The sequence below is a fragment of the Epinephelus fuscoguttatus genome, linkage group LG10, assembly GCF_011397635.1.
Source record: "Epinephelus fuscoguttatus linkage group LG10, E.fuscoguttatus.final_Chr_v1".
Classification (NCBI taxonomy): Eukaryota; Metazoa; Chordata; class Actinopteri; order Perciformes; family Serranidae; genus Epinephelus; species Epinephelus fuscoguttatus.
The window spans coordinates 1,098,841-1,115,495 of record NC_064761.1 but is presented as its reverse complement, the minus strand read 5'-3'; the positions used below and the strand labels follow the sequence as shown (position 1 = coordinate 1,115,495).

At 43.0% G+C, this 16,655-nt stretch overlaps 1 protein-coding gene across 1 annotated transcript in view; it reads right to left on the bottom strand.

The window, feature by feature from the left end:
* Nucleotides 1–16,655, bottom strand: part of szt2 (SZT2 subunit of KICSTOR complex) — a 461,751-nt gene that overhangs the window by 115,539 nt on the left and 329,557 nt on the right. Inside the window, exons 57-58 of the mRNA XM_049588526.1 lie at nucleotides 4,985–5,115; nucleotides 3,634–3,681 (exon numbers count right to left, since the gene is read on the bottom strand). Coding sequence (XP_049444483.1) covers nucleotides 3,634–3,681; nucleotides 4,985–5,115 — 179 coding nt within the window. The remainder of the gene's footprint in view (nucleotides 1–3,633; nucleotides 3,682–4,984; nucleotides 5,116–16,655) is intronic.

Here is a 16,655-nt window from a genome sequence, read left to right as displayed (position 1 = left end):
GACAGATCACTGTGGCATGTCCTTAAACAGAATCCCTACTGACCGTCAGGACATTATTTCATCTGTTCTAAGGACAACACTGTACCAGGGATTTGGGATCTACCTTTTACATGTAAATAATTTTCATTGGCTCATTCACTGGGGAACTGCTCACTGGGTCTTTATAAGCCCAGAGGCCAAACTCACTGAATTACCCAGGATTCTCTGCAAGGTCTCCAAGGTTTGGCTGACAAATGAAGAAAAGCTACACCGACTAGACAAAACAGTAAGTCCTTGCTTGCTGTTTTTGCATTACAACATGCCTCGTATTTCTGCACTCTAGGCACCTGGCATTTTTGCCAGAGCGCTCTGAACTCTTCGAATTGAAAAAACTCAGAAGAGTTCAGAGCAGAAAAGCGCCCCACGTCATTTCTGGGTTTTTTTTGTTTTTTTGTTTTTTTTTTACCATTGTCCAGTCGACCAATGGAATCTCTGTAGTTAGTATTCATTTTTGTGATGCAAGGCCCAATGATAGACAGCAGGTGACCAGACGTCCCGCATTGCGCGGCACAGCCTTTCTATCTCTTTTCATGCGTCACGCAAATTGAGACCATGCCCCGCATAACTGGTTGTCACCCGCGCAACAATAAAAAGCAAGCAGTGTTTTACTAGTGGCATTTAATCTTAAATTTTAAAAAAAGGCAGTGTGGTACGCCTCTAGTTTTACAACGTGAAAAATGCTTTCTGTGTGATTGGGGCCTTATACTGCACTGGAAATTCCAGCCATTTGTAAAATGAGCTGAACATGAGAAGTGGGCGAGAAAAAGCGGGAACTGCCCATTGGTTCGACAGCCCATTGGTTCGACATCCTATTGTTCCCACCATATTAAACTCATTGTTCCTAAGTCCGTTCCGAAATCATCATGATGCCCTGTGGTTAAGGTCTGGTTAGGTTTAGGCACAAAAACCACTTGGTTAGGGTCAGGAAAAGATCATGGTGTGGGTTAAAATGAAAAGGAATGTGACAAACACATAAGCTGTGAGCCTGCTCTGCCTCAAGCCGGTCGCGGCGCACCATACGCCCGCCGCGAGCCGTTCAGCACCGCGGACAGTCGGACTAATGGGATGTCGAACCAATGGGCTGTCGAACCAATGACATGGACCCAGAAAAAGCATGGAGTGTTTAATCTTTGCATTCCAAAATTCAGATTACATTATCTATATACAACCCCAATTCCAAACAAGTTGGAACGCTGTGTAAACCATAAATTTAAACAGAATGTAATGATTTACAAATCCTTTTGACCTATATTCAATTGTATACAGTCCAAAGACAAGATATTTAGTGTTCAAACTGATAAACGTTATTGTGTTTTGGTAAGTATACACAAAAAAGACTGGGAAAGTTGTGGGATGCTCAAAAAACCCAGTTTAAAATATTTCACAGATACCATTGTCCAGTCGACCAATGGAATCCCTGTAGTTAGTATTCATTTTTGTGATGCAAGGCCCAATGATAGACAGCAGGTGACCAGACGTCCCGCATTGCGCGGCACAGCCTTTCTATCTCTTTTCATGCGTCACGCAAATTGAGACCATGTCCCGCATAACTGGTTGTCACCCGCGCAACAATAAAAAGCAAGCAGTGTTTTACTAGTGGCATTTAATCTTAAATTTTAAAAAAAGGCAGTGTGGTACGCCTCTAGTTTTGCAACGTGAAAAATGCTTTCTGTGTGATTGGGGCCTTATACTGCACTGGAAATTCCAGCCATTTGTAAAATGAACTGAACATGAGAAGTGGGCGAGAAAAAGCGGGAACTGCCCATTGGTTCGACAGCCCATTGGTTCGACATCCTATTGTTCCCACCATATTAAACTCATTGTTCCTAAGTCCGTTCCGAAATCATCATGATGCCCTGTGGTTAAGGTCTGGTTAGGTTTAGGCACAAAAACCACTTGGTTAGGGTCAGGAAAAGATCATGGTGTGGGTTAAAATGAAAAGGAATGTGACAAACACATAAGCTGTGAGCCTGCTCTGCCTCAAGCCGGTCGCGGCGGGCGTATGGTGCGCCGCGAGCCGTTCAGCACCGCGGACAGTCGGACTAATGGGATGTCGAACCAATGGGCTGTCGAACCAATGACATGGACCCAGAAAAAGCATGGAGTGTTTAATCTTTGCATTCCAAAATTCAGATTACATTATCTATATACAACCCCAATTCCAAACAAGTTGGAACGCTGTGTAAACCATAAATTTAAACAGAATGTAATGATTTACAACTCCTTTTGACCTATATTCAATTGTATACAGTCCAAAGACAAGATATTTAGTGTTCAAACTGATAAACGTTATTGTGTTTTGGTAAGTATACACAAAAAAGACTGGGAAAGTTGTGGGATGCTCAAAAAACCCAGTTTAAAATATTTCACAGATACACAGGTAAATTGATAACAGGTGATAGTATCATGATAGTATCAAGACTCCACGCTTACATTTTTTTAGGGGCATACTTTTGTAAGTAATTGAAATAAACAACATATTTTAAAAAATATTGAGTTAAAATCTCAATTCACAATGTGCAGCTTTATACGGAAGCGCACTGCATTCACTTAAAAAAAATATAATGACACCTCATCTCATAATTAGGATATAAGATCTTGTAATTATGACATCCTGATGCAATAATTGTAATATATATGTAATACATAGGTGTGAAAGGTGACCGCAAAGTGGTAATATGTGTTATTCGCTGTTTTTCGCAGCTATTATCTTCAATAGTCCCATATCAAGACCTGACAATGCAGTTGAGAGCACAATGAACTGAACATCTGTCCAACGTGTGTAGTTAGGGACCATCATAAAAGTATAATACGATCCATTTCAATATTCAGTAACTTTATTGTTTTTCAACATAGAAATCTGAAATCACTGCCATTATAGAGAATGGCAGCCTGTTAACATTTCACAGCTATACGTTTGTAAAATAAGTAACTAACTTATTAAAAAATGTAGCAAATCATGGTTATGAATGACCTATTTCTTTAATTGTGCACATTTCATGACATGTCAACAGTTTGCTCATTCATAAAATATTGACACTGGAGGTCCTTATTCAAATCTTAGTTGATCAGCCTAAATTACTGGTTTGGACAACTCCTGAAGCTGATGCAACACAATCAGCTGAAACTGCAAAACACACAGTCCACTCAGTGCAGAGATCAGGTTAACCTGACAGCAGCCAAAAGATCATTTTGACCTCTCATCAAGTTACTTGTCAAATCAATTAATTAATTCAATCAATTAATTAACAAGCTGATATAACCTGTGTCCTATGACGTTTCTCATTTTATCTGGCCAAAGCACCAGTCAGCACTGGCTATAGATGATGTTGACTGGCATCATCTTTGTGCTTTATACCTTGATTCATAAAAATAGAGACTGATGTCTCTGTTTAAAAGATTTAAAGCCATTGGAATTGATTTAGAGTTTGAAAGCTACTTGCTTTCTGTCCACTTTTAAGATGGTTTGTATGTTAACTAATGGATATATTTAATCAAGAAAATCTAAATTATATATTAAGCACTACATTTCTATCAAGCAGCATTTGCAAACATCCCATCAGCATCAATGTGTAAGCTCAGAGGCAAACTTACGTGTGAACCTATTTAGCACTGCGGTGTTTTCCTCATCTGAACTGTCTTCTGGAGGCAAACAGAGATGGGACAAACAGCAAGGCAGCATGGACAGTGAAACACACAGCTTGACGCAAACTGATGTAAGCAGACACTTGCAAAATAATGCAGTCATGTTAGACAGTTGCTAGCACGGACAAAAGAAACACAAAAACAAAGAGCAGCAGCAGGGAGAGCATATTGAAAGCTTCAACACAAACATTCATGCTTCCACCTCTTGCTCAACACGACAAATTAGGTTAATACAGGAGTTAGCAACATGCTGCTAATATAAGGTGATTTAAGTCTTAACACACTGTCATACACTAATATAGACCTTTCTAATCATCAATCCATGGCAGCACCTCTGGATTATGGGATTTATTTTGGGGTCATGTGGTATATTTTATTCAAAGATAAATACCACTTCATCTTTAAGGTATCTCTATATAAATACACCAAAAAAAGTAACATTCAGCAGCACTGGAGTGGAGGGTGAAATGTGTTTAAACTCTTGTGTAACGTCTAACAATTTGGGAAGGTGTTTACACCACAGTGTTCTGCTCCGAGGCAGCTCTTAGTTCAGGGGTGAGATCTTCTGTTTTTTGGACAGTGCCAGGAATTTATGGCACTTTATTTTTTGTATTTGACTACAATATGTCACAACAAAGAAGATAAAGGATTTGCAGCTAGTGGTTGATATTGGTGGTATGCAGACCATGGATCAAGATCTGACGTCAATCCGTGCCTGACTGTATAAATGCCTGTCTCTCAAAAAATATGACTCAGCTACTCTGCAGACTGACTCGACCTTTGTTACACGTTAATTAAAGTCTTTATTGGAAGGATCTCCGGCAGCTGTTGTTGTCTCTCCACCACATAATTTGGTGACCTTGATGTGATTGGTTTGAGAAAAGCTGAAAAGCTCATATCGGGACTTTGGGCGCTTTGTCTCTACACAGAAAAAAACAGCTGTATATACAGATAAGTAATCTCTTTTTACTCCTCTGTTTATAAAATTATGTGTGGTGATGACTGTGCTGAGGGACCTGCTCTAAGGCTGATAAGAATAGCATCTAAATAACTCACCAACAAAGAACAAAGATTTGAAGGAGAAAAGCAACTGGATGAGAAATTTCCTGCATTTTATGCTCACCACCACATTCTGTCATAATCTAACTTCAATTTTAACTACATTATCACTTTAATGATATTGTCTTTAGGAATTAGCCAGTGCACCATTATCTGTGTCTGTCTCTGTATTAGTTTAACCAACTAAATTATCTCTGAGTGACAGCTGTGAATGTACAGAGACACTGGCTTTAGCAGTTACCTTGCTCTGTGCTACAGTGCCACTGGTGGAAGTTGCGGCCAATGAGAATGAAGCTCCTTGTGGAATCTGGAGGCTGGCTGAGGTTCTGGACAAGAGGGAATGGTACAAATATGTCTCCAGATGGGGGACAGCTAGAAAGGTTTAAGAGACAGAAAAAAAAAATTATGATGATACATAAGACACAGTTGTAACACTAGTACTGGTCTGAGATATTAAAGGTCCCATATTGTGAAAAGTAAGATTTCCATGTCTTTTTAAAAATAAAGCAGGTATAGGTGCTCTATAAATACTGTGAAAGTAACAAAACACTCAGTCCACAGAGAAATGCACACAGTTCATATTCATGACCTGTGCCTTTAAATGAGCTGTCAGGATTTCTGTGAATTTGAGATGTCACAACTATATTTTATAGAGCATTTGAAACATAAACATTTTAAATGGATCCTTTTGTGTTTCCTGTTAGAATGTTTCACGCCATCAGCTGACAGGAAGCAAGCATGGACCCAAGCTGTTGCCTAGCAATGAAATTCCAGTAAAGCTAGAAAAACAGAGCATTTCAGACAGAAGGTAATTACAGGTATATTCAGGCAGACAGTATAAGAAAAATACATGTGTTTTTTGAACATTAATTCATGTAAACATGTTCTAGTAGAAACCCAAAGCACAACTATGAACCTGAACATGTGCAGAATAAGGGACCTATAAGGACACTGAGTTGCACATGTGTAAGAATTAAGTGATGTGAGATAGTTAAAGATTCTCTGCAGTTGGACAACAGGGTTTTTGTGTGCTTGATCCCTTTGGTCTCCTGATGTGGAAAATGTTTCTGCTTCTGCACTGCACTGTTGTCTCCTAACATTACTGTTGACTCATGAAAGACTGCAAACAGACATGTCCTATCTCTAACAACCAGTTGGAATAACTAGTGCAGCAATAAAGACATAATTCCTCACTTGCTTCTCACCAGACAAGCACTTATGCGAAACAAGGTGGAGGAATTCCTCACAACAGGGCTGCACTGTATATTGAAATATACCTTCAATGCGATATCACCATGCACAATTTAGGTATCACAAAAGACAGCTTGAACTGCGATAAAAACTGTAGTATATTAACATGTGTCATGCATTAACACGCTGCATGTTGTGTTGTAACAGTGACGTCTGGTGACTTTAATAGTTTTTAAAGAATTTCTCATGTCACAAAACACACAAACAGTGAGACTTGTTTTTGATGTTACTATTATACTGTCCATGATGTGTTGGTGTTTTTGTTGTGGTGGTCTGCGCAGATCTGACACCTGTCCGCCTGCTTGCACGCCTGCCTGCCTGTTCTCATCCCTGGCTCTCTGAAGGTCAGTGCACCACCGTTTCCTGGTAAAGACAGCTGGGCAGCACGGAGGTCCCTGGAGACCGCCAGTTGACAATAACCTTGTATTTAAATGTTCATAAAATTCACCCTAATTCACGAATATGTAAGATATTACAAAAGACCTTTGCGTTATCTTACATTGCAATGTCTGTTGTGACAGCAGATGCTGTATTCACTCATGTCAGAGCCGATAGTGCTTTAACATTCAGGGAATGCACCGTGTTTTTGTTTTTTTTTTTGTCGTCGTCGTCATCCTCCGCTTATCCGGGTCCGGGTCGTGGGGTCAGCAGCCTCAGCAAAGAAGCCCAGACAGTCCTCTCCCCAGCTACTGCTGTCAGCTCTTCCGAGGGAACCCCGAGGCATTTCCAGGCCAGCTGGGCGATGTAATCCCTCCAACGTGTCCTGGGGTGGCCCCGAGGTCTCCTCCCAGTTGGACATGCCCGAAACACCTCACAAGGGAGGCGCCCAGAAGACATCCTTACCAGATGCCTGAACCACCTCAACTGGCTCCTCTCGATGTGGAGGAGCAGCGGCTCTACTCCGAGTCCCTCCCGGATGTCCGAGCTCCTCACCCTATCTCTAAGGCTGAGCCCATCCACCCTGCGGAGGAAACTCATTTTGGCCGCTTGCACTCGCAATCTCGTTCTTTTGGTCACTATCCAGAGCTTGTGACCATAGGTGAGGGTTGGAACGAAGATCGACCGGTAAATCGAGAGCTTTGCTTTCTGGCTAAGCTCCCTTTTCAGCGCCTGCATCACTGCTGACGCCGCCCCAATCCGCCTGTCAATCTCCCGCTCCATCCTACCCTCGCTCGGGAACAAGATCCCGAGATCCTTAAACTCCTCCACCTGAGGCAGGACCTCCCCCCCGACCTGGAGTGGGCAATCCACCCTTTTCCGGCTGAGACTTGGAGGTGCTGATTCTCATCCCAGCCGATTCACACTCGGCTGCGAACCGTCATGGTCACTGTTCAATGGAGGTAGGAGGACCACGTCATCTGCAAAAAGCAGGGATGAGATCCTCCTGTCACCGAACCTGACACCCTACACCACTCGGCTGCGCCTAGAAATTCTGTCCATTAAAGTTATGAACAGAACTGGTGACAAAGGGCAGCCCTGGCAGAGTCCAGCTCTCACCGGGAACAGGTCCGACTTACTGCCGCCCCCCCCCCCAGGATGTCCCTGGGGACACGGTCGTAAGCCTTCTCCAAATCCACAAAACACATGTGGACTGGTTGGGCGAACTCCCATGCCCCCTCCAGTGCCCTGGCTAGGGTAAAGAGCTGGTCCACGGTTCCACATCTGGGATGAAAACCACATTGCTCCTCCTCAATCTGAGGTTCAACTATTGACCGGACCCTCTTCTCCAGCATACTGGAGTAGACCTTACCGGGTAGGCTGAGGAGTGTGATCCCCCTGAAGTTGGAACACACCCTCTCGTCCCCTTTCTTGAAGATGGAGACCACCACCCAGGTCTGCCACTCCAGAGGCACTGCCCCCGATATCCACGCAATGTTGCAGAGGCGTGTCAACCAGGACAGCCCTACAACATCCAGAGCCTTGAGATATCCAGGGAGAATCTCATCCACCCCTGGGGCTCCGCTGCCGCGGAGTTGCTTCACTACCTCGGCGACTTCTGCCCCAGAAATTGGACGACCCACCCCCGAGACCCCTGGCTCTGTTTCCTCACTGGAATACGTGTTGGTGGGATTGAGGAGCTCCTCAAAGTATTCCTTCCACCGCCCGACAATGTCCCCAGTTGATGTCAGCAGCTCCCTGCCCCCACTGTAAACAATGTGAGCAAGTTGCTGCCTTCCCCCCCGAGGCGCTGGAAGGTTTGCCAGAACCTCTTTGGAGCCAATCGATAGTCTTTCTCCATGTTTTTCACCAAACTCCTCCCATGCCCGAGTTTTTGCCTCTGCGACTGCCTCTGCGACTGCCGCTGCAGGGCTCCGCTTCGCCCGCCGGTATCCATCAGCTGCTTCCGGAGACCCGCAGACCAACCATGCCCCGTAGGCCTCCTTCTTCAGCCTGACGGCTCCCCTCACCTCTGGTGTCCACCAGCGGGTTCAGGGATTACCTCCGCGACTGGCCACAGCTCGCATCAGCCGCTTGGACAGTGGCAGAGCGGAACAAGGCCCATTCAGACTCAATGTCCCCCTCTGCCCTCGGGACGCGGGCGAAGCTCTCCCGGAGGTGGGAGTTGAAGATCATCTTGACAGGTTCTTCTGGCAGGCGTTCCCAGCATACCCTCACTGCTCGTTTGGGCCTGCAAGGTCTGCGCGGCGTCCTCCCCTGCCATCTGATCCAACTCACCACCAGGTGGTGATCAGTTGACAGCACTGCTCCTCTCTTCACCCAAGTGTCCAGAACATATGGCAGCAGGTCAAATGATACGACTACAAAGTCAATCATTGACTTGCGACCTAGGCTGTCCTGGTGCCCTGGTCCTGGTGCACCGATGGACATCCTTATGTTCGAACATGGTGTTCGTTATGGCCAAACTGCGACCTGCACAGAAGTTCAATAACTGAACACCATTCAGGTTCAGATCGGGCAGGCTGTTCCTCCCAATCACGCCCCTCCAGGTCCTGCCGTCATTGCTCACGTGAGCGTTGAAGTCCTCCAGCAGAACAATGGTGTCCCTGGTTGGGGCACTGTCCAGCACCCATCCCAGGGACTCCAAAAAGGGCGGGTACTCTGAACTGCTGTTCAGCGCGTAAGCGCAGACAACAGTCAGGACCCGTTCCCCGACCCGAAGGTGCAGGGAAGAAACCCTTTCGTCTACTGGGGTGAACCCCAACATACAGAGAGTCTGGGGGCTATCAGAAAGCCCACCCTGGCCCTCCGCCTCTCACCCGGAGCAACTCCAGCAAAGGAGAGAGTCCAACCCCTCTCAAGGACTTGGGTTCCAGAGCCGGAACTATGTGTCGAGGTGAGGCCGTCGGTAGCGCTTAACCTCTTCCACAAGTTCCGGTTCTTTCCCCACCAGAGAGGTGACATTCCATGTCCCAAGAGCCAACTTCCGTAGCCGAGGATCGGACCGCCAAGGCCCCCGCCTTGGTCTGCTGCCCGATCCACAAAGCACCGATCCCTTCTGGATCCCTCTGCGGGTGGTGGGCCTGCAGGGGACGAGCCCATGTAGCGGTTCGCGCTGGGCCCAGCCGGACCCCATGGGCAAAGACCCGGCCACCAGGCACTCGCCTGTGGGCCCCAACCCCAGGCCTGGCTCCAGGGCGGGGCCCTGGTAACCCTCTGGACCGGGTACATGAGTTCTTGTTGTTGTCCATCATGAAGGGTCTTTTGAACCATTCTTCGTCTGACCCTTCGCCCAGAACCAATCTGCCATGGGAAACCCTACCAGTGGCAAAATGCGCCAGACAGCATAGCTCCTAGGGTCATTAGGGCACTCAAACTCCTCCACCACGATAAGGTGACGGTTCTCGGAGGGGTAAGATGACGGGTTTTTTTCCCCCCCGATAATGCTACATTGTGACAAAATGATTGTGCTACTGATCAATATTGTATTGACTCATGTCAATGATGACCCGATGACAAATCACAATCATGCTTCATTTCTGACTGACCTAAGATGATTTCGGTAGATGATTTTGGTGCTCACTAAACTCAGCTCAACATGTGTCATTTGTATAATGTTTTGTACATAGACTCTATATAAAGATACATATACAGTATGTGGTTTTGTAAAGAAAGTTTTAAGATTTGATCTAACTTTCAGACACATTTTTATGGAGATAGATTTGTTTCCTAATTATGTGTGTGAACAGATCGACAATCTGTGTGTAAATGTGTAATCTGTATCCATAAAACACCTTCCACAAATACAAAAAAAGATTTGTACTTTGCAAATATAAAATGGATCTGCAAAGATGGCAGCACATCTACCTGTCAGTGTCATGTCGCTACGTTTTTATTGTGTTTAAAGTTTGTAATGTCTTTTAAATGTCCATTGAATCTTTTGCACAACGGAAACTGTCCTGAGCTCTACCTGGAGAAAGTTTTCTGGAGTCATATGCATACCGTGGCTGGATTAAATTGGATTGCTTCTTCTGCCTATTGTTTTAGTCACCTGCTGGTGAGCCTGCTTGTACCTGGGTCCCTGACTAGGCCTAAGGTGTCCATCTCTGCCTGGCTCATTCCACTCCTCCCAGCCTACTCGGCTTTTCCAGTGTATATTTATGCGCTGTACTTTCCGTATACTGGCTGGATTGTGAATGGGGGTCTGTGTGTGTGTGTTTGCGAACCCAGTGAGGCTTTTCTCTGCCCGACTCATCCCACGCCATCTGGCTGGCTTGGGCTTTGTGGTGAACATTCATTCATCACATTCTCCGTGGACTACCTGGATTGTGAACGAGGGTCTGTGTGTGTGTTTGCGCACTCATTGAAGCTCCTTGAGAGGATTTTGTCCGACACTTGTTGTCCGGCTGCCGCGTGGATTATTGACGCTCCTTGATGTCATTCTGCCTGGTAAATATGGCATCCCTTATTGTCTTACTCTGTTTTTTGACTGTCCTGGATGGCAAGCTTACTCTTTTACCTGGGAGTGAACTTGAGACTGTCTCATCACCAGCAGTGTGTGTCCCTTGTAAAGGATCAAGTGTGACTCATGAACTATTTCGCTCTGCTCTATCTGAGCCTACCAGGGTGGGCAACTATGTTTGTTTTGCTCGGTGTCCATCAATTATGGTTCTACAGGACTATTTTTGAGTTATGATCACTCTCTGTTAGGCCTAGTTAAATACTGTAAGGCAAAGGGTGTTTCATGTGTGGTTAAAAAGAGAATATGTCTTATCTTTATGCTGTTATTAATATCAGGAAATGTGCAGCCAAATCCAGGTCCAAATAATTGCAGTCAGTTTGATACTCCTGCTGACTGTAGTCAAGATCTGGCTTGGGCATTATACACCTAAATGTGCGTAGTCTTTTATCTAAATGGATTTCGTATTTGGGCTGTTTCAACTGATGCTGATGTCATTGTGGTATCAGAAACAGGGCTTAACAAAGCTATCCCTGACACGGACATCTCCATAAATGGATACAATGTATATCGCACGGACCGACCTAAGAGAGGCGGTGGTGTTGCCATTTATGTGAAGTCTAAGTTCTATGTAAATATTTTGGTTTCAAAATTGATATGTAACAAATTTGAAATCCTAGCCTTAAATTCTGAAGGCTAGGAAGGCTTTTGAAATTGTCTAAAGGCCTCCTTGTGACGGTTGTTGATGTTATAGACCCCCCTCAGCTGTTAATCAATCCTTGCCATCATTGGCACATATTTCCCAGTGCCAGCTTCAGTACAAGGAAATAGTTTTACTAGGCGATTTAAATTGGGACTGGTTAACTTCTAAGTCTGATGATCTTAAAAATCTCTGCGTCTCACTGAACTTTACTCAGATTGTGGATAGTCCCACCCATCCTAATAATACATTTCCTGAAAAATCATCTTTAATTGATCTGATCTTGACAAATGTTCCTCACAAATACTCTGCAGCAGAGTATTTGCTAATGATGTGAGTGACCACTGTGTTGTATCCACAGTTAGAGACACAAAGGTTCTGAAAGGTAAACCGCGCATTGTTATAAGGATTTGTTTCACTTTGATAAGGAAATAATAGATAGACATGCTTCTCTTCGTAAATACAGGATGAAGGGCCAGCATAACCCCTGGTTTACTGCAGAGTTATCTAATTTGCTACACAAGAAAAACAAAGCTTGGGCAAAGGCTAGAATGACAGGGTCTGAGGCTGACTGGTGCTGTTTTAGGCAGCTAAGAAATTACTGTACATCACAAATCAAAAGCTCAAAAGATGAGTACTATCTTTCAGCTACTACTGAGAATTTGAATAATCCAAGAAAATTTTGGAAAGTCATTAAAGCTCTATCTGCCTGGAAGTTGTAATGAGTTACCCCCCTGCATTTCCACTGCCTCTGGCACTATCTCAGATAGGTCTTCTATGTTGAAGTCTTTTAACAAGCATTGTGTGTCCTGTGGTTCATTGTTTGATTCTGTGTCCACGTCTACATATGCAAATACCACAGGTTTTGATCTGATCTATGTTGGTACAAATCAAACATTCTGTTTTTCTCCCTTTTCTGTTGATGAAGTGTATGAAGCCCTAGGTAACTTGGATTCTAAAAAACCTGCTGGTCCTGACAACTTCGAACCTTTCTTCCTAAAAACAGGTGCAGAGTTTATTGCACCTCACCTTACTTAACTTTTCAATCTTACATTAAGCACCAATGTGATTCCCAAGATATGGAAGTCAGCCTATGTCCTCCCTCTACTAAAAGGGGGGAGGCCACTTTATTAACTAATTATAGGCCCATTTCTAAATTGTCAGTTCTGGCTAAGATCCTTGAAAAACTTGTTAGTGAACAGTTGAAGGAGTTTATATGTAAAAATGACATTTTATCTAAAGATCAGTCTGGATTCAGAAAACAACACAGCACTATTACTGTGACATTGAAGGTGGTGAACGATATCATTGGCATTCTGGATAAGAAGCAGAGTTGTGTAGCTCTATTAATTGACCTGTCCAAAACTTTTGATAATGTTGACCATCTCGTCTTGAAACAGAGGTTGACTAATATTGGTGTGTCTGACCAGGCAGTAGGATGGTTTGTGAACGACCTCTCTGAAAGATCTTAATGTGTCCAGTTTGATGGGCTCTCCTCTGATTGGTTAAGTGTTTTTAATGGTGTAATGGTGTCCACTGTTATTCTCTATCTATATTAATATTTTAGGTTGTAATGTGGATGGAGCCTATTTTCATTTTTATGCAGATGACACTGTGATCTATTGTGCTGGTCCCTCCATTGCTGAGGCTCTTGCCAAACTGCAGGATGTTTTTAAGCTGGTTTTGAATGTTGATAAAACTAAGGTAATGCATTTTTCAAATGTTAGTAAAAAGCCTGAGAACACTGTTGACATAATTTCTGCTCAGGGAAAAAAGTTAGAAGGTTTCTCCAGTTTTAAATATCTCGGTATTTGGCTTGATGATGGTCTTTCTTTTAAACCTCATGTTGAAAATCTTCTAAAAAAGCTGAGACTGAAGTTAGGGTTCTATTTCAGAAATAAGTCCTGCTTCTCTATGGAGGCCAGAAGGAGACTGATCTCTGCTACCTTCTTACCGATTCTTGATTATGGTGATCTATTGTACATGAATGTATCTGCACACTGTTTGCACATGTTAGATACTGTATATCACAGTGCTCTGAGGTTTGTTACAAACTGTGAAGCCCTCACTCATCATTGTACTCTTTACTCCAGGGCTGGGTGGCCATCTTTGACTACGCGTAGGCTCAGTCACTGCTATTTGTTTGTTTATAAAGCCATTCTGGGTAGACTACCATCGTACATTTGCACTTTGATTGCTCGGAGATCTGACTGTAGTTATAGTCTGAGATCGCAAGATTTGGTTTTATTGTCTGTCCCACGTGCACGGACTGAATTGGGAAAGAAATCTTTTAAGGTCTCTGCTCCCCTCACTTGGGACGGCTTGCAAGATGTATTGAAACTGAGGTTTTTGGTCCCTATGTCTGGTTTTAAAGGTCTCATAAGTACAATGGTGAATGAATTGGTTGGTACTTGTTGATGCCTGTAGGTATTTAAATCATTTATATCTTAGTGACTATCTTTTATGTTTGTGTTTTTATGTCCTTGCTGTTCATTGTTGTGTTGGAATTTTTATGCTGCCGTCTTGGCCAGGTCTCCCTTGAAAAAGATCTCAATGGGACTAACCTGGTTAAAAATGGGTTAAATAAAAATAAATAAAAGATACACAAACATGAATGAAAAGCATTTGTGAATATCTTTCTTACATTTACAACTTTCGAACAGGCATTTGTGAACTCAGTTTTTATTTGTGAATCGAAAAAACATTTGTGGATTTCAGTTCTACGCGTGCGAATTTACTTTTTACACACAGTTTTGAAACAAACTTTCCACCGGTCCGAACCACTCGGCCATTTTTGGATAGCACGTGATCACCCAGCTGATGACGTCATTTCCGCATGTCAAAGTAAGAGCATGCAGTCTTTCTATGAGCTGTTTTTTGTTGTTGTCTTTTTTTAAATAATCAGCCATAAGTAAAGTGCATTCATTGTTTTATGTTAATGTCATACAGTGAGTATTAGTGTGTGTTTATTTGTTCTATGTATATTATCTGGCACACACTTCTGTATACATTTCTGTTGGAGTATGAAAGGCACAGTGGCTTGGCTGCTTCTTCAGTTGGCAGTTATCAACCAACTCATCCTTTATATTTTTCATTTATTCTTTCGAGTAGGATTCAAGTCACAAAGCACTTCACATCTTATTAGGGTACTCTTAGTAATGTAGTTGTAATGTCTGTGCTGACCGCACCGTGTTTAGTTAGGTTACATAGTTTCAGTGAGGTTATGTTAACTGTTGTAAGATATGACAAGTGGCAACACCCTAGTTAAGGTCTTTGATAGAACAGCTGTTGGTGGTGGTAGCTGTTTTTGTTTAGAAATGTCGTATTGTAGTTTTATTGTTCATTGTTGATATGTAGATTGCGCTAAGCTAACGTTAGCTACTGAAACGGCATCTGTTGCCGTGGCAACAGGAAACATTCATATTGCCGGCTGGGGGGACAAAAGCAGGGTGCAGCATTTTATACTTCGTAAATAGACCAAAAGTCAGTACCATCCAACCTGTAAAGAGGGCCCTTCCTTTCTTTTAATGACTTTGAGAGGGTATCCATGCTTTTGTCTCCACAAGACTTGACTATTGTAATGCCCTCCTTGTTGGTGTCTCTTAGACTTGCATTTCACGACTCCAATTATTTCAGAATGTGGCTGCTCAACTTTTAACTGGAGCACGCAGGCAAGAGCACATTTTCCCCGATATTACAGTCCCTACATTGGCTTTCTATGTCTTTTAGGATTCATTTTAAGATCTTATTGTTTACTTTTAAGGCTCTAAATGGGTTGGCCCCCTCTTACCTCTTAGTCTCCTGCACCCCTGTGTTTCCTCTTGAGCACTGAGGTCTGCTGACAGATTGCCTGTTTTTAAGTCTTGTTTAAAAACCCATTTGTTTTCTCTGGCCTTCTCAGTCTCTGTGTGATAGCAGGTTGCTTTGTGATCTGAATTTTGTGTTCTTCGTGTTAACAAACTTTTCGTGTTTTGTATTTTTGTCATGCATATTTTTTGTACAACACTTCAACGCTGTTGTTTTTAAATGTGCTACATAAATAAATTTGTATTGTATTGTATTACTTAACCATTCACAGTAAACAAAATTTTGACCAGGGGTGCCTAAACTTTTGCATGCCACTGTATCATCTATTCTGTGGGAATGACAAATGTAAAGTACATGATCAAATATCTGCAAGGGTTTCCTTGTCTCTAACCACTGTGCACTGGACACTTTTATTCTGTAAATCAGTCTTTATTTGAAATAAGTTACCAGTGAGGGTACAGTACCACTGTAAGTTTCCCCTTGTTCTTGCTGATATGGCCATTGTAAAATAAAAATTGCAAAAGGAAGTCTTGAAAATGCACTATATACATTAATCTAATTATCAAGGATATTTCCTATGGACATGACTTGAAATGACAATTTGCTCAGCTTATTTAAGGGAAGACACAAAGGATAAATTTTTCTTAAGACATTTTATGCAACTAGGCACTATGGTAACAAAAAAAAAAAAACTTTTTCTGGGAAAAAAAAAACAAAACAAATTGCTAAACCATTTGAATTTAAACATCTAAAGTGTTGGTAGGTTTATGAGCTTTTGGGACACTTTGTAGAACAGGCTGCAACACATCTGCTGGAAATACAAGCATTGCATTGCCCCCTCATATCCGTCCAATCTCCTCCATCTTCCCACCCCCTCCCGCTCCCTCAGATCCTCTTCCTCCACACACCTGTCTGTCCCCTCCGCCCGCCTCACCACCATGGGGAGCAGAGCACTCAGCCGCTCTGCTCCCCGTCTCTGGAATTCATTACCACCCCAACTCAGAAACATCGATTCACTCCCCCATTTCAAATCATAACTCAAAACACATCTGTTTAAAACTGCCTATTCCATCTGATGCCAATTGCTCTGTCACTTTCTATTGTTTTTTGTTTTGTTTTTTAAATTGTTGTTTCTTTTTAATGTCTTTTTAATGTCATTTTGTGTATCTGTACAGTGTCCTCGAGTGCCAAGAAAGGCGCCTTCAAATAAAATTTATTATTATTATTATTGTCTAGAGTGGCAGCTATCAGCCTGGGTGGTCGCTTGGTCACTTAGATCTACATGCTACTGAGTGC